Source organism: Lepidothrix coronata, unplaced genomic scaffold (assembly GCF_001604755.1).
Source record: "Lepidothrix coronata isolate B3197 unplaced genomic scaffold, Lepidothrix_coronata-1.0 Scaffold85, whole genome shotgun sequence".
In the NCBI taxonomy this organism is placed as follows: Eukaryota; Metazoa; Chordata; class Aves; order Passeriformes; family Pipridae; genus Lepidothrix; species Lepidothrix coronata.
In genome coordinates, this window is record NW_016690265.1 from 1524530 (window position 1) to 1549484 (window position 24955).

A 24955-nucleotide genomic window follows, 5' to 3' on the forward strand; every position below is an offset into this window, starting at 1 on the left:
TGAGCTTTTTAGGAAGATTTGAGAACATCAAAATGTTTTCAGTAAAGCTTAGAACAAAAATCCTTAAAAGCGCTTGTTTCCAACAGAAGTCTTTCATAAACTGACTTAGAAGTGAATTTGAAATCACAGAAAAAGTATTTTTGGAAACAATAAGGAGCCATCAAGATACATGAAAGAAAGGTCTTGCTGAACTTCCCCTAATCTTAGTCCTGATCTTCACTGAGCTGCATGCAGATATAGGACACATCCACTTCTTGTGTGACACTTCAGAACAAGCCTTCTGTAGTATTAGTTCATAATATTTTGCACAGAAGTAATTTTGTTTAACACCACAATGTAAGTTTCAAAGCATATACATCTACCAGGATTTGAGGCATGGGGAGAAGGTAAGATATGAAGACTTCTAACAATGTATATGGGTAAGCAAATTGTCATACTGAAAAACCCCAATATTTCTTGTAAGCTTAATACAATTTTTACTTCAAATGCTTTCAGAACTTGCCGAGTTTTTAAACAGATGTTTCCATTAAAGTTTAGCATGTTTGGAAACTGATGTATCTCCAAACTATACTTTGTGCCTTTGATTAAATACACAGCAGTATCTCAATACAAAGGTTCTACTGAAATGGCTGGAAAAAACATCCATCAGGCCTTGACACTGTAAAAGAACTTTGTTGCATAAACTACTCAGTTTATCATGAAAACATCATTTCAAAATAGGCCTTACAGGAAAAAGTAGTCAAGACTGGCTGAACATTAGTCTAATGGTAAAATTCTGCAGCAAATCTAAACAGCCAAAAAGCTTCCTATAGACATGGGCTGTTATCGGGTTCTCTCTACATATACCCACGCCATATGGATTACTTAGAAGGTGTAAAATCTGAGCAAATGAAACTGTTCTGCCACTCTGAAATACTGCAAACACCTTCAGAGCCCAAAGAATGCAAGACTAGCAAAAAAAAAAAAAAAAAGGGCAGGTTCTGAATTTTTACATAAAGAAACCTGCATCAGACCACACAGAAAGTTGAAAGGCAAATCCAATAATACTTCTGGTCTAGATAAGCAAACTAATCCCAACAGTGATTAACACAGAGAAACAGGTAAAATCTGATTAGCTATCTAGTAAACTTGCATCTTAACCAAAACTCTGAACACTGTCTACTCATAGTTAGAACAGAGCTGGTTACCAACCTTGTCAATAAGCAAATAGATTGTTCTGTATGGCTTGTCAACCCATTACCTACCCCCAGAGTTTCACCAAAAAAGTATTTACATTTAAAGAAAAAGTCCTTTAAGCTATAAGGAAGTTGAACTCACTAAAGTACAAGAGAGGGACAGATGCCATCATACAGACTTTCAGCTAAGAGGATACAAATTAGTTAACATCCGACAGTTCAGCTCCAATACCTTACCAGTATTTTTCCCACACATTTCTATGTGAAGTCTACTACTAATACCAGAGTACCACAAACTGGACATTTTAGCCAGCATCCCATTCTAGTCAGCTTTTCCTTTGCACAGTGCAGGGACACTGGTGCACAACTATGTCCTTTCATTTTTGTTGCTACTTCTGCTAAGAGTAGTGAGGAGGAGGTAGTTTGCAGATCTACTCAAACCTTCCAGGTCTGGTTATCTGTTGAAGGCAGTAGGATTATATTCACAAGTATAAGATTGAATTTTACATGTTATACCGTAGCACTCAACTCCGTGGACACAGAAGCTTCAAAAAATGAGCTGTATATATGCATTTGTATTATGTGCAAACTTATAGCCATAAACTAAGTTTACTAGTTTTTGTATTAGCACTTTTACCCTCATGAGTGAAGCAGAATTTTGAATAACTGGGAGTAAAACACCTCTCCGTTGAGCTGAAGCAGTTGCCATATTAGAACACTATTTCCAACTTGCTTATTAGCAGTTTCTTTAGTTAATCCATTTATAGGGGCTTGCTTGCTCTTATTTAGCCTTATGGAATTACTCAAACTGTAAGGGGAGGCTTAATCAAACAGATTTGAACTAAGATTACTGAGAACTCATTGCATCTGGGAACACAGTGACATTAAGTTTTTTGCTACCATGTTCACTCCCTTCCTCAGGGCTTCCTTCATTTTCAAAAAAATCAAGCCATTTTTCTTTGGCCTCTGCTTCAAGCATCTTTTCAGAGCTCTCTCCACTCGATATCAAGTAGATTGGACTTCGAGAACTGGGTTTTGCAAGCAACATATAAGTTGCTAGAGGGTATGGCACCCTATAGCAGCCTGCTATCCTGCTGAAGGTGATATCCACCAGCACAAGGACAGAAGCAAATCTGCAACAACTACAAATTAGCACAGTTTATCTAGAAACAGCCTTCCTGCAAGAGTTCCCTTCCCACACTGAGGAAATAAGATCTCACCCGTGTCATTTTAAAAAAGTCTAACGATGGCCTGTTCCATCGTACATCCTCCTCCCGTCTGCGCTTCAGCCGGCTTTTCTTTTCGTTCAGGACGCAAGGCTGAGAGCGGCACCTCAGCAGGCCCTGCCGCCGGCTGAGCTCGGGTGTGGAGGTGGGAGTGCTGTTGGCTGAAGGCAAGAGATTTCCTGTCTCGGTGATGTGCTCCTGGGAGAGGGAGAGGCGGCGCCTTGGGTTAAAGTCACAAGGGCCTCCGGAATTCCAGCGGGTACTCGAGCTCGTGCTGCCCTCGCTGCTGTCCACAAACCCGCTGCTGGCAGAGGAAGGTCTGGGTACTGGTGATGTGTTGAAGCTGGTGATAGTGAAAACGTTGTTTAGGGACAGTATGTTTTGTGGCAGACTGATGCTTGTGCTTCTCTGTAAGGTTGCACTTCCATGACTGTTGCAGCGCTGCAAGGTCGCGCTGCCGCCGCTGTTACAGCGTCTCTTTGACACGGGAGTCCAAACCTTGGAATTGCCAGGCTTCCACGGTGACCGACAGCGAGCCAGCTCGTCTGGCTCCGAGAGGGACCTACAGTGGCGTTTTGTCGGCGGTGCCAAGGGCTGACCCGAGTTTTCATTAAGGTTTAATTCACTTATCCATCCTGACACCATGGATGTGTTGGAAGATTCCTGCTGCCACTGCAGACTACCATTACTGGCAGTGCTGGTGCTGAATGGGCACACTGGGAAAGGGTAAGCTGAATTCCTTGTTGTGTCAGTCTGGATTGGGTAACCCCCATTTAAAGCTTTCCAAGGACTCTCTTCTGAAAACAGAAAAAGATACAGGTGAAAGATGAAAAGGGAAAAAAACTTATTTGTTTTAAACCTAGTTTAATGTAAAACCATCAAAGGCAAGCTTAGAAGGATGAGCCACAAATACCCAGCTCTTAATCAAAGTTTCACACTATAGTCAAGCATTCACTTTATAAAAACTTAGAAAACTCCAAAAACATGAAGACTGAAGTATTTCAGGAGCCAATCCAAGCATTCCAATGTATGCACCTTGTTAATACTTCTCTCTGTGTACTGAATGATTACAGCACCGTGTTTCTCAGAACACAGGGACAGTTTCCTAGTGCATTGCACACACCACAATTAAAACATGTAACAGTGAACAACCTCAGGTACAACCAAAAGGGATTAACAAGTAATGTGAGAACCCATCAGGGAACTTTTATTCTTATTTTTTTAATCCAAGAGCAGGGTAATCTCTTCAAACTGCTGTCCTTTATTTGGTTGTTAAGCTTTTCTATTAAGAACACTTTACTAAAGAATACTTGTGGTGTGAAAAGCTTTAAATTAGAAACAGTATAAAGTTAAATCAGATTGTTGCCTTCCCCTCCACTACACTTTGGACATAAGCAAAATAAAGTAAAAAAAATCTTAATTCAATGCATAAAATTAGTATCTCTTAAGAACCTCCTGCAAGTTTTACTGTGAATGCAGACATAGTGCACAACTTCTCATCTGAAGTGGCAATGCTGGGTTAAAAGCAGTCTGCCAGTGCAGCCTCTCACTCTTTTGTGAAGCGTCTCTTTGAGAACATTCTGCACATTTTACAGCTGTTCCTCCACATTATACAATGAAGTGTAAGAAGAACCACAGCAGACTTTGGATTTGCAAATTGAAAAGCAGCAAAACTGTTGGCCAGCTAACAGTGCTTCATGCTTGGTTAGAAAATTTGCTAATTTAAACCAATTAGCCAAGTAAGTTTCACTTATCCTAGCTTTAAAGAAAGAATATTTAAAATAGCAGGTTTTTCCCATACGCCTATTTTAAGAACCTAGATACAGCCTAAACATTAAATACTAGTACATTCTTATGGTTGACTGTCTAAACTAAGTTTTAGAGTAGTTAACAGATAAAAGATTTGCTGAGTAGCTTTAAAAGTTGCAAGCTCAAATAGTTGTACATGTTCCATGCCCAAAGTATGTCATGGATTATCCCGTTTATTTGGATCTTATTTAAAGAACACCCTATTGTCTCAAAATCATTTAACTGTGCAGACAGCTGGCCTATTCAAACATGTTTTATTAGAATTCCTCTGTCCTTCCTCCTCTATTCTTTCAGATGGGTACAACCACATACTGTGCTTTGCCTTAAGCATGTAAGCTCTTCAAGGCAGGGACCATCCATAATTCAATGCAAGTAAAACAGCCAACACAATGGGATCCAGCTAATGTTTGAAACTCCTAGCATCTACTGTAGGAAAATTTCCTAGCTTGGACTGGTCTGATCTTTAAAAATACTTAGGAAGCTTTCTCCCAGGCCAGGAGGCTGGTTTAAAGTTTACTGTAAAAAAAAAAAAAGTCGAGATGCACCTGTGTTTTAATTGTTTATGTGGTAGAAACACCTAATCATTTAGACTAGAAAAGATCTAAGATCATAGGAAAACCACTAACCTCACACCGCCAAGTCCACCACTAAATCATGTCCCCAAGCACCACACCTACACATCTTTGAAGTACCTCCAGGGATAGTGACTCCATCACTGCCCTGGGCAGCCTGTTCCAATGCTTCAAAACCCTTTTAGCGAAGAAATTTTTCATAATATCCAATCTAAACCCCACTGGTGCAACTTGAGGCCATTTCCTCTTGTCCTCCTTGTCTCCCTTGCTACCTGGGAGAAGAGGCTGACCCCCACTTGGCTACAACCTCCCATCAGGGAGTTGTAGAGACAAATAAGGTCTCCCCTAAGCCTCCTTTTCTCCGGCCCCAGCTCCCTCAGCTGCTCCTCATAGGATTTGTTCTCCAGAGCACAAACTTGTGCCCTCAATCCCCTCATCCAGATAATTGATAAAGATACTAAACAGAACCAGCCACTGTGCCCTCAGAGACACCAGTGGTGACTGGCCACCAGCTGGATGTAATTCCATTCCCCACCACTCTCTGGGCCTGGCCATCCATCCAGTTTTCCACCCAGTGAACAGTGCACCCATCCAAGCCATGAGCAGCCAGTTTCTCCAGAAAAATGCTGTGGGAAACTGTCAAACGCTTTACTAAGGTCCAGGTGGACAACATCGACAGCCCTTCCCTCATCCACTACACAGGTCACCTTGTTATACGAGGAGACCAGGTTGTTCAAACAGGCCCTGCCTTTCATAAAGCCATGGTGGCTGGGCTTGTAGTTCCCCAGATCCTCCTTCAGGCCATTCATGCAGATGGGTGTCATATTTGCCAACCTCCAGTCACCTGGAACCCTTCCAGTGAGTCAGGACTGCTGTTAAGTGATGGAAAGTTGCTCAGTGAGCACTTCCACCAGCTCCCTCAGTACTCCCGGGGGGATCCCACCCAGCCCCATAGATTTATGTGTGTCTCAGTGGTGTAGCACATCAACCATTTCCCCTTGGATTGTGGGGACTTCATTCTGCTCCCCATCCTCTCTTCCAGCTGAGGGAACAGGGTACCCAGAGAGCTGGTCTTACTATTAAAGACTGTAGCAAAGAGGGTATTAAGCATCTCAGCCTTGTCCTCCTCCTTTGTTCCTATATTTCTCCCTGCATCCAGTAAAGGATAGAGACTCTCGTCAGCCTTCCTTTTGTTGCTGATGCATTTATAGAAACAATTTTTAATTGGGCTTTTTGGCAGTAGCCAGATTAAGTTCTTTTTGGATGCTGGCCCTTCTAATTTTCTCCCTGCATAACCTCACAACATCCTTGTAAGTCCTCCTGAGTTGCCTCCCCCTTCCTCCAAATGTCAGCTCTCTTATTTAACTCAAGTTTCAGCCAAAGCTCTGTTCAACCTGACCAGTCTTCTTCCCCACTGGCTCATCTTTCAGCACATGGGGACAGCCTGCTCCTGTACCTTTAGAACTTCCTTCTTAAAGCACATCCAGCCTTCCCGGACTCCTCTGTCCTTCAGGACTGCTTCCCAAAGGACCCTGTCAACCAGCCACCTAAACAGGCCAAAGTCTGCCCTCCAGAACTTCAAGGTAGCAGTTCTCCTGATCCTCTTCCTCACTTCTCCAAGCATCAAACCCCCTAATTGCTATGTCCAAGGCAGCCTCTGAGCACATCACCCACCAGTCCTTCTCTGTTCACAAACAGCACGTGCAGCAGGGCACCTCCCCTGGCTGGCTCACTCACCAGCTGTGTCAGGAAGTTCTCTTCCACACACCCCCGGAACCTCCTAGACTGTTTCCTCTCTGCTGTATTGTATTCCCAGCAGACATCTGGTAAGTTGAAGTCCCCCATGACAGCAAGAGCTAGTGATTGTGAGACTTCTCCCAGCTGCTTGGAGAGTATTTTGTCCGCCTCTTCATCCTGGTTGGGTGGTCTGTAACAGGCTCCCACCAGGATACCTGCCTAGTTGGCAATGCTATTTAAGACAAAACACCATTTGCCTTTGAAACTCCACACGAACCAAGATTCACATTTTATGGGGAGTCCCACTGAGCAAATAAAAATCCTCCATGCTTAAGGAAAACAGGATATGCAAAATTTCAAGTCCATCTCTTAAAGCAGTATCAACTTTACATATCAATAAGTAAAATTTTTGGTTTTGCTAGATAAAACTTACTCTTATTCTAATAGGACCCAGGGGGAATAAAAGGAAATGACACTTGTATAAGGGCACTGGGCTTCAACTTGTATTTTGCATCATGCTGGATATTCTATGTGGCAAAGACTGTAAGAAGGTACATAAAGACTTTTACTAGCTGAGGAACCCGAAGAGATGTTTAACATGAAACACAGCATTACTGTGCTTCTGTACACCAGAGCAGATATTGAACAAAAAAGAAGTGTTACAAGGGCTTTTTACTATGCAAAGCAGATCACAAGTACAAAACTAACAACCAGCTATTCCCAGTATTGTTCAAAGACCAGCTTAAACCAGCAGGCTCTACAGCAGCATGCTCCATCCCCCTCACCTGATTTACAAAAGAAAGGCTGCTTGCTATACCAATTACCTCAGTAAAACACAGCTAAGGTTTCTGAAGAACTTACCATTGATTTCGAAAGGGAACAAGCTGCCACTTTTGTTCAGCTTCTCAGATGAGTACTGAAATCAGAGAAAAAAAAGTTTTAAATGTGGAAAGAGTCAGCATTCATTTCAAGGAAACTGCATGTAGTTTTCAGTTTCTCTATATGTGCACTTAATGCCTTTAAAAGAATGGGGGTTTGCAGCATATCTTGAAGAAATTCCCAAACAGCTGATCTTTATAAATAAAGCCTCTGGTATGTAATTATTTGTAATGTTTTCTGATATATTGCTAAGTATCAAACTGTTTCAAGAGTTGCAACATTAGCTCATGTGAATAAACTGGAAAATTAAGAGCGATAATTCATCCTTAATGAAAAAGCTTTGATCCAATTCTCATTTCAGTGGAGAGGAAATTACAATCTGGCAGTTGGGTTTCCATTTTCAATCTTAAGGCTAGAAGGCAAAAAACACTTCATCTTCAACTAAGAGACAGGAATAGCTTAATTTAAATTAAATATACAAGCTCTTGAGGTTCACCACCATGAACACTGTTCCAATCAGGTTTTGCTAGTATTTTACATTTTTTTATAATCAATGTAGCAAAGTGTTCTCTTATTTCTTCGAGGTAGTAAAGCCATTGGAAAAAAATCTTTCCTATCCTCAAAAACATTTCTTTGCACAGTAAGACAAATTAAGTTTGTATGCAGAATGTTTTCCATTTTCTTCACTAATTCTACCTAGAAAATATTGCTACAAAGGCATTCTTAATGGTCTAGATTTCTCAGACAAAGCATAGAGCTTGCCAGCCAGCCTCCTATAAAGGAGCTATAAATAAATGGCTCATGGCTCCACCAGCCCAAGGGTCATTATTCACTCCCCCACCACCACCTCAGGATGGAGAGGAAGATTGCTCTAAAAAAGAGCAACACGCTTTATGTGAACATTGTTCCTTGTGTATAGCCAAAGAAGATAGCATTGTACATACACTTCCTTTCCAGATACAAAGTCAATTTTTAAACAAACATCCTTGGGCTACAAAGCTTTTTTTTTTTTTTATTTTGCTGTACAGCAGCACTCAGTGCTAGTGACAACTTTATATCCTTGAGCCCCACACAAGAGAAACGCTAAGCTGTGGTAATATTCCCTTGGTGTTATTGTTTTAGAGGTAGGAAACAATGGGGAACAGATGAAAGGACAGGGCAGCAATCAGATCTTTATTCTGATTTTTTATCAGTGTCTGCATATGAGACAAGCCATTTCATTTTTACTTGACATTTGCCTCTGTAGATGCATTTATAACTTTTTGTTAAAGAAGCTACTTTAAGTAAACAGTAGAACCCCAAGTTTGAACGTCCATTGGATTTGCTGATAATTAGACCTATTCAAACCATTTGGAGTCTGCAACCTGTCAGTTATATGGTATCCACATTTAAAAAAAAAAAAATCAGTATCAATTGTTTACTCTAATCAGCTACCAAGGTTTCACACAGAACACAGGAGTAACAGCAGTAGTAACATTTCAGCTGTCCCTAAAGGGGAAGCACACAAATTAAGTGACTTTATGTTTTTCAGCCAATTCCTCCCCTTCAGCTTTCCCCAAACGGAAGGCAATACCAACCTATTCAACTACCAGATGGTAGCTAAGGAAAAGATGTTTTTGGAACAAAATTCTGTGTCAAAAAGTTTTATAGCTGATTTATCTTGAACCACGTGGAAAATGGCAGTAAGATGACTTAACATTAGCATAATAATTAGGGATGTTTAAGAGATTATTTATGTACACGGGTCAAGATACTCAATGCTCAGAAAGAACAGAACCTCAAGGACAATCCTGGGTGGCAACTATTAGATTGATATTTAGTTTTCACAAGTAGTTTTCAGTCAAATGCATCTTTAACAAGGTTCTCTTCACCAATGTCCAAGTTGTTTGACTCCCTGCACTTTAACCACCTTAAAAAGTCTTGTCCATCAGTTTAGAGACTAAACTGCTGTATCTTTGACAGCTGCGAAGCACTGAAAGCATTTTTCGAGGGGAACATGGAAAAAGTGGGATCACACACAGAGACTATCTGTACTCCAGAGAACTGCAATGTTCTCTAACACAGACAGCAACCACACCCTTAGAGCTATTTCTGATCAGCTTTTACTGAAGTCAGTGCTCAGGTCTATGACAGACCAGATGCATTTCCTCTGCAACTTGTCTCGTAAGTGATCACTTACACAGAATCTTGCTAAGTTACCAAAAAGCTCTTTGCTGGAGATTCAGACCAAAAACCTTAAGAATGTCACATGTGACATCACATGCTGAAAAAGGAAAACAAGATGCACCATTTCCAGTAAAAGCTCAAGGCACTGAAATAAGGGGTGAGTGACTAAGGGCATAATAAGTAACAAACCTACTTTACAATATATACTTGGCTTTCTATAACTGAAACTAAAATACTTGGAAACACTGTCTGCTGGTGTATTTTAATGATGTCTGGAAGTCCAAACTTGAGTAGACTATCAGGCTGTAAATTCTTTATGGGAGGGAGGATCTTTTTATCTATACAGCACATGGCACAAGTCCCACTAGATATTACTGTAACAGGGCACTGAACCAGTTTATCAGCTCTCCTGGGCTGGCCACGCTCTACCCTCCCCCATTCATTCCCTCTGTGTTATGATCTACCTGAAACTTCCTCAATGAAGGGCTTTTTTTTATGACTATGATTGAAAAGAGACCGCAGTTGCTGAGAACCTTGACAGGGAAGTCTGTTGCCCTCTTTGTGAAGGAAATCTTCCTTAGAATAAGGCCAAATTATTCAAGAAGGTCAGCTTCCTGAAGAGGAAACACATTCATCTTCCAACTACTGCTTTTTGAATAGATATTAAAACACCCACCAAGATCTCCTGCCTCTTGAGAATTTCCTAGGGCAAAAAAGGCAGATTTTAAGATAGACACACAAAACAATAAAACTACAATTTTCACCTCAGGTTGGACTTATTCGCCTCATGATAAAAAGTGCATCTATTTTGAAATGCTTGTTCACAAATAGAACCTTTTTTGTGCAGATGGAGAGACTATGCTCAAAAGGAAAGGAAATGTGTGGTATAACATTTAGGACAGTGCTGCAAGTTTCAGTTGGTTTACTGAGTCTTAGCAGCTGTTCTTTCGCTAAAATATTCACTCCAAAAGACACCTAGTCTGAACTGAGTAAGTGGTAGAGCCACGCAAGTGAGGCTGACAACGAATTATAATTTCCATCACTAATTTAAAAAGTGTTCTTTGCTCGCAGAAGCCAACTGCAACAAAAATAATTCTGGCTATTCTTCTACACTCCAATCTATCTACTACATTAACAACTTCACAGCCTGTGCTATCCTCCTCATTATTCTCAGAATGACGACTTCATAATTTTAAAATTAATGGCTTTAATTTCAAGACAGTTTTTTCAAGTTTACAAGTGTATCTGAGTTATTCCAATTTATCAGCACTCTTTCCAAACCACAGGAAAGTCAGTGTTTATCACTCAAGTACTAATTTAACCACCACCACACAGATGGGACTTGGTTTAAATAGGCCATGCCAGACCTCCATCTCTCTACCAAATATCCTTCAAAGACAACTACCTAGGGAGGAGTGAGGAGGAGCATTTGACCCTTTCTCAGGACATGAAGAAGTGATTAAGTCAAGTCTTTGGGCCAGTGGCTTTCCATCCAAGGAAGTCAGCCCAATTCTAAGTCTTTCAACACAAGTAAGATTCAAAAATTAAAAACGATAACCCGCATGTACTAAGGGCTTTTACAGTAGAAACTCTTCCTTTCACAAATGCTTGTCTGGAGATCTTCACATTTCCTTCTTAATACCACACCCTGAAGTGTTACAGCTCACATGCTGTTACTTCACAAACCAACTCAAATACCAAAAGGTACAAGTTTAGTCAGAATGTACAGAAAAATCCTCAAGACTTTTGATTTAAGAGATCTGTGTTCAGGGGAATAGAAACCAATTATTTGATTTAATCCTGCTGTCAACCCACGAAAGCCACAATGTGCTTGCAGAACTTCTCACTGTTGCAAGGTAGAGTTGAGCAACCAGGGACGTGACTTTACTTTGTGAGCTACAGTACTCACTTGAGATAAAAGCTTGGGACAGCCTTCCTCCTTCTACAGCAGGACACTCAATCATTTGGGTTTTTTTCTGAAGGCAGGTGCAGGACAAGGCTATACAACATAACTGAGCATGAACTGGCTAAATTACATGAGTTATACCACCTTGGAAAATTAGCATGTCATTTAACAGAGCAGTAAAAAGCTACAGCCAGTATTTTACAACATAAAAGAAAGGTACTTTGTCATCATAGAGCTTACACAAATGAAAAAAGTGTACTATGGCCTATACATGTTGTCTTTATGCCCAGCTTGGCTGGATAGCAAACAGCTTTGAAAGCACTATTCTTTTTTCCTTTTATAACCCTCATTCATGAGCTGTATTACAGAATAGCTTTTCCCCAGCTATTTTATCTCCCTGTGCCAAGACGGCAACTTGTGCAGATGCACTGCAAAAGGTATCAGGAAACTGATAAGGGTTAACAACATTAACCCAGGCAAGAAAAGTTAGTCTTAATCCTCGACCAGCTCACAATGTTTGTTCACCACATGATGCCACAAAACTTTGTGCCAGCACGAGGAACAGAAGGTGCAGCAAGATCATTTCAGAATTGCTCTGAATTGCTGCTGTTATTAGAAGAAACTACAGCATTGACCTGAACTTCTTGCCAAAAAGACTAAATATGCTAGCACTGACACTAGACCCCCACTAGTAGTCATTTTCTGTTACTAAAATGTAGCAATTGTCTTTACCAGTGATACTTTTTACCCTCTTGGGTTTGCATTTTAGTCAGGAAGCCATCATTTGCTCCCAGGAATTCTTTTCGGTTGGGAGCAACCTAGTTGCACACTTTAATTCACAGTTGCTTCGCTATTCCCACACCTCACTACGCAATTTCCACACTTTTTCAGGGTGTCACTGTGTACAAACAGAACCTGTTCCTGGCCCCAGAACCCATTTTCTCTAAGAACTAAAGCACTTACAAAACCAATTACTTGACAGATAAAAGGAGGAGAGGAGCAGGAGAAGGGTGAGGAGGAAACAACTGATGAGACATCATGTGCCATTTTCCGCTCCACTTGTTCTTTTTTCATGCTTTATTGTAAGTACAGATAAGGACAGGAATAAAACACAACCAACCTACAACAGAACATACTCCTGGTACAGACTCCACACAGTGCAAAAGCAGTAATACATCCTTCTCTACTCTTAGAGGTCTCTGGTCCAAAACCTACAGTGACTATCAGCAAAAAGACAGTTCAGTTTCCAAATTTATGCAAACTTTAAGACCTCAAAAATTAGAAATTACAGGATGCCACTAGATGTTTAGTTACAAACACTGCTACTGGTTACAAGTCATCATTGGCTCACACTTAGGCCCTCAGTTTAATTACAAATGATGACTTTGCCAGTTCACAGATACAGCAGATCCTCCTACAAATCCCAAGTGCTTCATCAAACTAGACAAAATAACTGCCAGTTGAGCGAGTAAGCACTTCTGAGAGGTAACATCCTTCCAAGACCTTAAATCTGCCTTTCAAGAATAGCACATATTTAAGACGAAGAAAAAATTAAAAGCAATTATTAGAGGAACTCTGAATGGACCTGCTGCAGTTTTGAAAATAAAACCACTTGACTGAGGTCTACTATTAGATATCCCTACTGGACAAAGTATTGGATACATGAGAATTGCAGGTGTTTGTGCACAAACTCCACCTCATTCAAGATATGCTTCCCCTGCTTTGTGCTCATGAAATAAGGAAGAAGTTCACTTGTTTAAATACAAGTTACAACAGAGGCAGAATCTTACTGTAAAAGTAACTGACATGCTTCAGGTCCGATGTCTGCATTATTATTTTAAAAAGTAACAGAACTAGAGTTGAACAATACTTTGACTTTTAGTCAAATTATTTTTTTTTGTGCCCCATTGGAACCTTTAAGTTTGACCTAGAGAAGGGTGCCACTGCAATTGAAGTCAGTAAAACAAAGCTATTCTGCATTACATATAGAATATGGTCTCAGGGTTCTCAGGCAGCCACCTAAAATTGATGAGAGACTGTTCTGCATTGCAGACTCAGGAGTAGGTAGTATTTTACTCACAAGGGAATAGATTCCTCAGTGTCTGAATAACATGCTTGAACCACATCACGGGTCCAGAGATTGAACCAGCAGAAAATAACACTATAAACATTACAGAATGTTTCAGAGCACCAGGCCTCTGAGACACTGATAAAGCACTGATCTGCTCTACTAGCATCAAAGAACAGTCTGACAGTGGCCTGACTTTTAATTGAACTGTTTTTATTTGATGACCTGTTCTCCTTTTTCCCAGTGCTGATAGTTAACTATGTGGCAGTCAGGGATTTTTGTAAATACTGTTGTCAGATACAAAGATATCAAGCACTTGGTTATATGAAGTGAAGAAAACTTCAACCCATACAAGTACTTGGTCTTTTGTAAAAAAGAAATCCTAAGATCTGATAATTCTTTTCAGTCATTAGAACACTATTTCATTAAGAGAACCGTCTTTTCACTATTTGAATTGAAGCAGTAAGGTTAAAAAGGTCATTAAAATAAGAAAGCATCACTTCAAGAAGGGACCATACACTTAAATTTTACTTTTCCCCCCTGCTTACAACTCTCACCCCACTTTGCAAACCAGCCCTAACTTAAATAGCTGAATTCTGGCTGATCTACATTCTTGAATTCATTTTGTAGTTCTGAGTGACATGTTTTTTTTAGTAGATCCTTACCAGATTAATATTGTATGTTTTACAGGTCAGATCATCCAAGCTCTGGTTCTGCAGCTTTTCAGTTATTAGTGTTACCATGGTAGTTGTTCCTTTTCCACTGCTCACACAGAAGTGTTGGAGGCTCTTCAGTCTCTTCTTTCAATACTCATGAGCCATTTCTGTTTTGGTCTAAAGTCTTGAGATTTATGCTTCCATCTTACTGCCAAAGTTTATTTCCAAATGCTGTCAGTGTATCATGTCTGATTTCCTGTAAAATTGGAGTAGAAAAAGGAAAAAGTCAGAAAAATTCCTGTGTACGTTGTAGTTAATATTGCAATACCACAACTCTTATTTGGACCATGCCTTCATGTAAATATATCCCTCTGTGACCAGTGCCAACACCTGGCAACTCAGATTACATGTCTCCACTCATGAAAGAATACTCCTATTGAGGTTTCAATGATTACAACTTCAGAAAGGAGATGAGATTCATACATAGTAAAGATCAGGGTATTATTTTGCTGTTTCCTACTATTAAACTGATTCTACCCAGGATTTTGATCCAAGGCAGAAGGAAGACTTCAGCTTTCCCTCATTTTAACTAGCCAGGTATTCTGGAACAGCATATGAAACACACACATACCCACCACGCTGTTCTACACGTTTAACCATTTCAAGACATTCTACCACATTGTTTCATCACTCCTTAAAAAGTAAAGTAGAGCAGTGGGTAGCTCCAACACAATAACTACTTCCCAAACCCTCAGTTATTTTTAATGTATTCCTCTCTGATTTTTCTTTTCTTTTTTTTTTTAAGGTTACATAATTGTTACCTGTCAGCAAACACCAGATCTTACACTGATAAGCAGGACAGATTCCCATGCACATAAAAGTATCACAGACAACGACTTAGATATCTTTATTCTGTGAGCAGTCATCTAAATCAAAAGCATTTGGTTCACCAGCTGCCTCTTTTTATCCTAAACATCCCCCACATATTTTCTTCCCCTCTCTCTAGTGAACTGCATTAACCATTCTTGCTTATGATTTAATTTGGTCAGGCATATTAAGTGACCACTTACGGAATAAAAAGAGGGAAGAGATCCACGCAGAGGTATTTCCAAATTTAAACAAAGCAACATGAGGCTTGGGGAAGGAACACTGATGCTGCTAGGACCTTAAATTTTACTTCCATTTGCTAGTTTTTAATGTCTACAGTAAAAAACAATAGCAGAAAATAATAATTTTCAATTAATGTTTCCGTAAAATATTGCCTCTTCCACACTGCTACTTCCCAGCTATTTAAATAACCAGTAGTAGCAAGGAAAAAAGCCACTTCAGGGCATGAGCCAAGTTAAACCCATTCAAAACTAAGATATTAATAGTATTAATGGTGATGTTAGATTATCTTTTAAACCTGTTTCCTCTGAGTACATCCTTAAATATGATTTTCATATGCTAACCATACACTATTTCACCTTCACAGCAGTCTACCACATACTGTCCCCCCTTAGCCTGAAAGCTGCCCCACAAACACAACTTCTGCCCATCTTTTGGCCTCATTCTGGTATCTATTTTTTTGTGTGTGCTGTAAGATAGGATGCTTAGAAGTGCTTTTTCACCACAAATGATGCCACCCAGGTAGCTGAAACTTCAACTGGTCTGTTTTTACTGGATGTGTTTTGTCTTTCAGGGAAGCACACAACTTGAAATATTTACCACATATTCTGAAATTACATCAAGTCAAATATTAAAAACCATCAAAGTTGCATATACACTGTTCCATATGAGCATCTGTCAAAGCCAAGTGTGGTTCATGAAGTGCTAAGCAAGTTTAAGGGCAAGCATGGGAACACAGCAGTATCTAGAGCAGCACAATCTAACACTGCTGTGTCCCTTTTACACCTGGTGAAGCTTAAACTATATCTAGAAATCCAGAATAGAAGTAAAAATAAAGGCTGAGTGGGGGTTAGAAATTGTCCCTTTACAGACTGAAAACATACTGAAGCTGAAGACCTTAGTAACTGGCACCAAGACTTTCAGTTCCATGTTAAGGATGAGTATTTCCACAAGTAAGAGGCTACTAATAAGAGCAAGATGAGCAGAATGTTTAAATTACTTCTCTTTGGATGGGCCATAGAAGAATTTGTGTGAGAGGTTTTTTCCCCTCAAGAAAAAAAACAAATTAAATAAAACTACCGCAGGTGGGAGAAAAAGGTTTTGATCTGTAATCAGTTAACTATAATGTTACGTTAATATTTTGCTTAGTACTTCTAACATTCAAATATTTCCCTGAAATTTTAAGTCAGCTTAATACAAGGTACAATAAGGAGAGACTAGACAGAATGATATTAGATTTTAGTTAAGGAACCAATTGAATGAAAGGATAAAGGGAAACCAAATGAGATCACTGAAGCGTGGCACTTTCAGAATCATGCTGAATTGTACAGTTACCCACGTTTGTAAATCCTACCACCTACTGAAAGTTAATACTTGGGAGCTGCAGCCACTCAGGCCCTTTCTGACATCATGAAACCCAGTAAGTTCTGAAACACAATCAGTGTGGAAATTCCCCCCAAAAAAAGTTTCATTTTAGCAGCTCACGCTTACCAGCAATACTTTTTCAAATGGAGACATGCTCCATTGAGAAAGATATTTTTTTAAGCTCACAGGGGTGAAAAGGTGCTGTCAGCCAGACAAGCCTTCATCTACCTGCTCCCACTTTCCACTGCTCTCCTCATGAGTAAATTCCATTTCTCAGTAGGAATCACAACACTAAGAGTGAGTAGGGCTTTTAGCTCAGATCAGAAGCTGGCTTTGCAAGAGAATTCCTTCCTCATCTTCCTCGAATGTGCTTGTTCAGTACATTGGTATCAACTGTTTTACACTACAGATCTGTTCCTACTGGGCAGCCCTTGTTAATGATGACACAATGAATGTTTAAAGGGACAAAATGTCACCAACATGCTCCTACCAACAAAAGCCATTCTAGGCTGCAGTCTGATACACCTCAGCTGCCACCACAACTGCCAACACATTTTCTTCCCTGGCTATTTGTGGCCCACAGCAGTGTGCCAGCACAAGTGTTTCTGCTCATCACAGAGAACTAGATCAAGGAATTTTTATAGCTGGATAAAACCAAAGCACTTCCTTTTGTTTCTGGGAAAGGTTGCTTTCCAGCTGGATCAGTTCCCCAGTCTGGTTTGCCATGAACTGGACACAAATGCTTGTGTGGGCACATTGTGGGATGCTGACACTGCTTGTCCAAGTACCTGTCCAACTACAGCATCAGAAAAAAAAAAGAAATAAGCCGCACAAGAAAGCCAGTTGACATCAGCATTTCCTACACTGAGCCAGGCAGATTCTCCTATAATTAGGAATTAGACATCTCCTCCTGAAGCATGGTTTGAACATGTTTTGCTCCCATTTTCCTTTTACAATTCATATTCCTTTGACTAGTCAAACTTAACAGCTCAAAGTGATCCAAAATCACCTCTGCAGCCTCAGCACCTCAACTCAGTGACCAACATCCCGGTTCACTCTAGTTGAAATATTTGTACTCCACCAGGAATTGCTTCCCTCATCTTTGTTAATTAATACTGGCTGCCAGGAGACAAGAGATGCTTAAGAGTTGTTAAGCATTCTTAGCTTCACTCAGCTGTTATAATTTTAAAACTTTATTAATATGTATTTTCAAGCACTTTGTCCCTTATAACCTCCTAGAAGGAAGCTCCTCATTGTATTTTCATCTTTTGGGGATTTTTGTTTATTTCAAGATCCTCTACTGTGCTATGTATTTAATGTACCCAGAGAGAGAGCAAACTGTTTGCTTTATGTACTTTTTCCACCATACTGTTTTTCCAGAGCTGATTAAAGGCAACCAACTTTGTTTTTCAGTCTCTCCTTATCATGCACTTTATGCTTATCAGGCTGAAACTGCTCAAACTGCTCAGCACTTCAAACTAATTGGATTTTCAGTAACACCAACCATTTGACCATCCCTGTCAGGGCACCATGGATCCTGCTGAATTATCATTTGTTTCAGCTGGCTCATGGCACAGACCTCGTGCTCCAACATCCAGGTGCTGCTGGAGTGCTCGTGCTCCAGTTCTGCCTTACTGTCCATGCAACCTGTAGGCACACACCTCTGTGTCACCAAGTCTCTGCAGGCAGCAGCAGAGCCAGGCATGCAAGTTCAAACACTGATATCCTCCAAGCTTGAGGTAACAACAATAGCCCTTGGAGCTCCAAGTTGGATGAAGTCCTACAAGATTATGGCCATCTTTCCCTTAACACTATTGCCTTAGGTAGAACAGTGAGAAAGCTGAGACCTCCAAGATAAACATACACAACAGAAGATGTTAGTCAGTCTCTGTCCTGGGAGAGACTTAATCTTCCTAGGATCTTCTTAAGCTGGGGGGCAGAGGTGAGGCAGGGGGAAGAAGCTATTTTTATTGTTGAAAGGTAGACTAATGAAATGGAATAAATGGAATACAAAAATCAAACTAAATGCAAGCCAAAGCTAACATTCCTCACAGTTGGAGAATGAGCTGTGATAGAATCAGTATCACCATTGTCTCTGATTTAAAAGTTCTGTTCTATTCATTCTGAAGGCTGAGAAAAGTAAAGATTCGTTATTCTATCTCTGTAGTACTATTAAAGAAGAGAGGTTTTATTTCTTTAAAAGTTTAGCCACAAGTAGTAATGACTTGTAAAATCTCTGCCAAAATTAACAGTGGAGATAGAAAAGAAGTGCTCATGTCACGAATTCTGTATCTTCTCAGTGACATCACTGGTGTCTTTTTTGGGAAGACTACTAAAAATATGGATTACCCAACCTCCCAGTCAATTAAAGGATGTCAGAGGCTCATTCAATTTGACAACCTACTTTCAAAGAGATGAAGAGTCCTGATGAAGAACACAAAAGCCAATACAAAAATCTCTTCTTGGCTCTAAGAAAGTAAGGCAGCCAGACTCATTTCCAACCCACTCCTCCTCCTCCTTGCATCCTGCAGGACAAAATGTTCCAGCAACAGCTCATCTCGATGGGAAAATTTACATTTGTTTGAAATGCTTCTAACAATTTCTTCTCTGTTTCTGGAAGTTCCATCTTGGATAAAGAAGAGATCACAAGATTTTCAGATGATTTCCCCATAACACAAATGTAGGTGTTTCTTGACGATCGCAACCCCATCTTTTTCTGCCTATGGTACTAAAATTACCTGTGAGAACACAGAAGGTTGTTCCCTCTTTTCTGTTACTTCACACTATCTCCTATCTTTGCTCTGAGCGCTACATGGAACCCTTATTACCAACAACCCCATACAGACACACTTAGCCTGCTCCCAGCAGAAGAAAAGGATTAACTAGAGTCAAAATTCCAATTCGGATAAGTAGGCCCTTTAAAATATTATCTCTGCTTCAGCAAGCCAAAGTAGCTAATCACTCCAGCAGTACTAACTCCAGATCTAGATGATTTTGCTACTAGACTCTAGATGAAAGACAATGTGATTTTTTGCCTCCTGGCACTTTCTGCAGCATCCAAGGAGCATTTCAAAATTGAAACATCACACAAAACTGATCAAGATTTAACAGAGCATTGTCTGTCCCATCCCAGTTATGCTTGAAGCAACACAAAGTTGGAAGACCAGCTTTACAGAAACTGCCAAGCTAATGCCTTATGCCATCTGAAAAAAAGCTACAGAATGTCTAGTTTCTTGCAATGCAAAATTCCAGCTTCCAAAAGGAAAGAGAACATTCTACTTCTAAAAATACATATTTACTACAGTGCTAAGAAGTTCACAGGGAGGCTAAGCATTCCTTACAACATAAGTCTATTATTAACTTTTAGCCCAGAAAGGTTCTCGATAGCAGGCATTTAAAGAGAATTATTTGGACTCTATCCTTTTCAGCACTAATTTGCAGTGTGGCTATTCTGCAAACCTTCCCAAATTCCACATCGTTTAAAAAAAAAAAAAAAGTTTTAATTGCAAAGTTTCCTGCAGTTATAAAATTATGCATCAGTGTTTTGGGAGATAGGTATTAGAGGGGGACACTTCAGCTTCCAGCATGTTATACTTCAGAGATCCTCTCTATTGCAATTAACTAGCGCCCCTTTATTTTCTGAGGTTCCCTATAAAAAGTTTCAAAACAGTGTATTAGAATAACAGTTTCTGGCCAAGAGGGACAAAGAGTATAGTCTGTATTCTGTAGAAACTGTTTCACAACCATCTAGCAAATTATGTTTAAATCGTAATTCTTTTCCCTGAAGAGTTCAGATGTGACAAAATAAGGTAAGGCTCAACACCCCACTCTACACATGCTAGAACTCTGATCAAAGCCAAAGAGGCCAGTTCCTACATTTGCAATTTAGAGTTTCTTTAAAAGGACCAAAGAGACATTTCTTCAGCTATAGAACCTCTTTGCTTTCTCCACGCAGTGCTTTCATAAGCCAGATTTTATTAGAAGGAAGCTTCAATATTTTGAGGTGTTCAAGCTTGGATTAAGGTTGACACAACTCCAGCACAAAACTGCAAAAAGGAACAAGAAAAATAGGCTAGAAGGCATCCTTTACATTAACAGATAGCCACTGGAGTCAAGTTTCTCAGATATTCCACAGGCTCTGGAAGCACAAGCAATACCAAGAGTTCAAAGCTGTCTGTTGAAGAACACACCTCACTCACTGTGCAAGGTAGGACTATAATTCACCATTCTAAGGTTACAAACTGGGATTTGGGTTGTTAATACCTCTAGAGGTCGGTAAGAGTAAATATTAAGTCCACCTGCCTGAAATGCAAAAAACCACTACTGAGCCCAGAATTTCACTGTTTTGACCCTAAAGCATCATCACTAGCACCAACTGGTCACTGAGTCAGCTGTGACAAAACATAAACTGCTTGTAAAATAAGGCTGCATCCTACACACTCATTTTTACTCCATCTCCCACGCTTCAGATACAAGAACTCGTAGGAGAAGGAAGGAAAGAAAGCCTCAACTATCCCATACAGCCTTCGGACCTCAGTTTACTTAAAACACAACACATTTCAGCAAATCCCTCCAACTCAAAGGGAAAAAGCAGCACTCAGTTTTCCAACCGAAGAAACAGACTTTTTTCAAAGCCTTCTGTGTAAGATGAAGAAAATCTGCAAGCAGAGGCACCAGAAGCAAACTAAAGAGAATGTAATGGTCTCAGTTGTTGGCTTCCAGTTTGCAAATTCAGATGAATGATGTGCTGGAAATGGGTTAAAGGTAATACTTTGGTATTGCCTTGGATTGGATTGTTTCTCACTCTTCAGATGCAAAATTCACCCAGCTTGGGTGAGAAACACATACAAAATAAAGATTATTTAATAAACTTGGAATTCTAAAAAAAATTTTTTTACTCTATTACATGATGAACTGTTTAAATATACTACCCTTTACTTTGCAAGTTACTATCAGTGGTTTGGGGTTTTATTTAAACAAAGAGAAGAATCTGCTTCCAGAAAGGAGAAAAAAGGGTTGAGACGGGGAATGTTAAACCTTTGTCACAGTTTATAAGGTACATTTCTCAAAGCAACAGAAGTGGTGAAGTAAGCTCAAGGGACTTTTTCCAGGTCATACCTAATTAAAGTAAGTAATGTATCACTACAGAAAACTAGGGCTAAGAACTCAACCCAGCCAGAGGTTAGAGCATTTATTATTGCCAACTCATATCAGTAAGAAAGTCTCCCAGGCTTAAACCTGTCTTTCAGACCTGAAGACCACCTAATATTCACACCACAGACAAGTCATCCTGCACTTTTTAAAGCATCTTTGCCAGACAGGACAAGAGCCTGGCTGTGCCTTGTGTCTGATGCTGTACAAAGATCCTGTTCCAAGATGCTTAAGTTACTTACGTTCTCTTTCCTAAAATAATCTACACGACAACGACAGGCAAGGATTTCATTAATTTTGCTCAAGAATATTTACATCTACTCTGTTTGGAGTTCCATTTGAATTAGCCATCAGCATTGGCCTGTGACCAGTTATCTCCCTGCAATGTACCATTCTAGACTCTTCCTCCACCTCAGCATTACTGCAGAAAGCCCAAGGCTACAACATACAGTGCTGAGGAACAGAAAATCTGGTCTACTGAGGCTTTTACACATGAACACCAAGCCCTTGGCTTTTGCCATAACTATGAACTAAATGAGCTAATGGTCATTATTTCAAGAATATGATACACAAACCAAGAGTTATTGCCTGTTTGAGCAGTTCAGAATAAAACCTGGTGGGTGATCACCACTTGAGAGTATTACTGCAACTTCCAGTCTATGGTATTACTGAAAGCTTGGAGCTCAGGTTCTACACAAATTATTTTCACCTCCACATACTGTTTTTATAAATATGCTATTTAAAAATCAATGGAAGTATTTATATCGTATACAAAGCCTCCAGTAAAATACAAAATTCAGACTCATAAATAATAATTTACACTATTACTGTTTGAGTATAATATATTAGTGTTTGGAGAAATGTACCTACCATCAGTCTAAACCTTGTACACTCCTACTAAAGCAAGTGATCCAGAGTATACAAGACCCATGAGATTTTATTTTACTCTAAGGCTTGGGGAATAAAAAAATAGATCAAGATTAACTGGTCCTACTACTGAGATATTTCCTTCACTCCATCAGTTAGAGAAGCCAGAGGGAAAAAGTAAAGAAGTAGTATCACCTACTTTGTCTCAGTATTTGTTGTTAAAAAACAAGAAGTATAACAGGCACACATCCATGCTTTAAAAATACCCAGGCCTGAAAAAAACATAGCACTGAGACCCTTAACTTGTATGGCAGTGACAACAATGACTACCCCACGCATATCCTGCTTCCCCATAAGAGAATGGAATAATATCAGCACTGAAGTCCTGTTCTATTACCAAGGCCTATGGGCTTGGAGCTGAGGGATTATACAAATCTCTTCCATACATCCTGCTCCCAAAACACACACAGCTAATAAACCTCCTCCTGTTTGCCTCCAGGTTCATTCTGAAGTGTTTCAGACATCTGGTTGGCTTGTTTAAAATAAAAAGCCCAGCTAGTACATTTGTTTTTATGATCCCATGTGTGAAATGTTCTTGCTGGAGGCCTCAGGCCAGGTGAAAAACACTTATGTTAAGATGCTCCTTCATGGCATTTCAGGGATCTAATGAGCTATATAATCTGCACCCAGGGAAGTCTCCTACATTAGCTTGTGTACAACTATGGAAATTAAAAATGAGGAACCTATGGCAGTCCAAATATTTTTCGGTAAATAGTACAGCTGGTGAACTGCAGATAGTACTAAATTTAGAACTCAAGTGCTGAGCAGTATTCTGTAAATATCCATACATCTCAGTGCTTACAGCAACTCCAAGCCTTACTGTCTTAATTCTTCATACTATAAGTAATATTTCCCTCTCAGGACAAAGTACTATGCTGAATTTAGCAGTGTAAGATAAGTTTGTCTTCGCCTCAAAATTGTAACTCTCCAGAAGATCATTGTGCAACTGTACTGAATGAGCACATGTATGTGTGTATCCTCCTTTTATGACAGTGTATGACAAATACACTGCTTACATATTTTCATATAAAGCCCAAGAGTATAAAGAAGGTGAATTACAAAGAAGAGTTCATACAAGAGTAAAATTCTAAGCAAGCTTGCATAAAGTAGTTAAAGCTTGGTGCTACATTATCTGTGTTGAAAGAACATGGAAATGCATTGAACAGATATGAAATATGCTGTGTAACTGACAACCAAGTTCCATCTCATGGCCCAAACTTGTTCTCTATCATGGGTGACCATCTGTAATTTGTTACTGAAGAAACCTGAGTACATCTGGCAGGAGACACCACCTTGAGAGCTGACACACTGAAAGACCTCAAGTTTTACCACTCCCATCTAGTTACCAAATCCATTAGAATTCAGAAAACAAAGCTTAAAACACTATACAGCTTTCAAGTAGCAAAAATTTTCTTTAAGATAAAGAGGTCTCAGCTATCACACTATAAATTCCAAAACTGAATGGTACTTTGAAGAATTTCTTGTTGTTGCTCCTTACTTTGCTAAAGCTACAGTTTCTATCAACTTAATTATTTGTTGGTGTCCAACTTCTGTTTCGCACATACCATGAGATTTTGAATGGTGAAGTCTCTGAAGAGACCTGTACTACACAGAAACTGCTCTAACTACATGAGCCCTCAGTAACAGTCCACAAACACCCCAAGTATGAGCAGACCACAAATTAAAGTCCATTAAAATAACCGAAGGAAATTCAAAGACAAAAGCAGTACACACATGTCAATACTGTGTGTGCTTTCAGATATTACTTTAAGTGTCACCAGGGACATCCCTCTTGCCAGACATACTAAGGTACTTCAATAAAAATTAGTTCAGTTGAGCTGTGCACCTCTTACTAGTTCACCAGACCATTTCAAAAGCAAAACAGCTACTTTCTCACCATGCATTCAGCTGTCAGCAGCACACTGAACAGCTGGATTCAGGACAGGCTGTGCTACAAGTCAAGATGCAAACTAAGGGGTACACGTTGCAGTAGGTATTTAGAAATATATAAGAGAAGACAACTATGTTCGGTCAGAAAAAGACCCAACAGTGAACTGTTACACCTACATTAGTATGATTTTTTTTCTTTAAATATTGAAAGACAACCTTCTGCATGACGGAAAAGCTCAGTATTTTCTCTGTGCGGTACCTCGGCACTATCAGATGTTTAACGAATGACTTATTAATTCCACAAGCAAGTTCTGAAGAAAG

At 39.7% G+C, this 24955-nt stretch overlaps 1 protein-coding gene across 9 annotated transcripts in view; it reads right to left on the minus strand.

Annotated features, from left to right (window-relative positions):
- FAM53A (family with sequence similarity 53 member A) overlaps positions 1-24955 on the minus strand; it is a 70697-nt gene that overhangs the window by 35121 nt on the left and 10621 nt on the right. For 7 of the 9 annotated variants that reach the window (XM_017820758.1, XM_017820766.1, XM_017820757.1 and 4 more), the window contains exons 2-4: positions 14204-14450; positions 7381-7435; positions 2396-3198 (exon numbers count right to left, since the gene is read on the minus strand). In XM_017820758.1, the coding sequence (XP_017676247.1) occupies positions 2396-3198; positions 7381-7435; positions 14204-14281 (936 nt within the window). In that variant the 5' untranslated portion in view covers positions 14282-14450. Of the gene's footprint in view, positions 1-2395; positions 3199-7380; positions 7436-14203; positions 14451-15264; positions 15374-24955 lie in introns of those variants that run through there. The other 2 variants (XM_017820762.1, XM_017820765.1) reach the window with 2 other exon arrangements.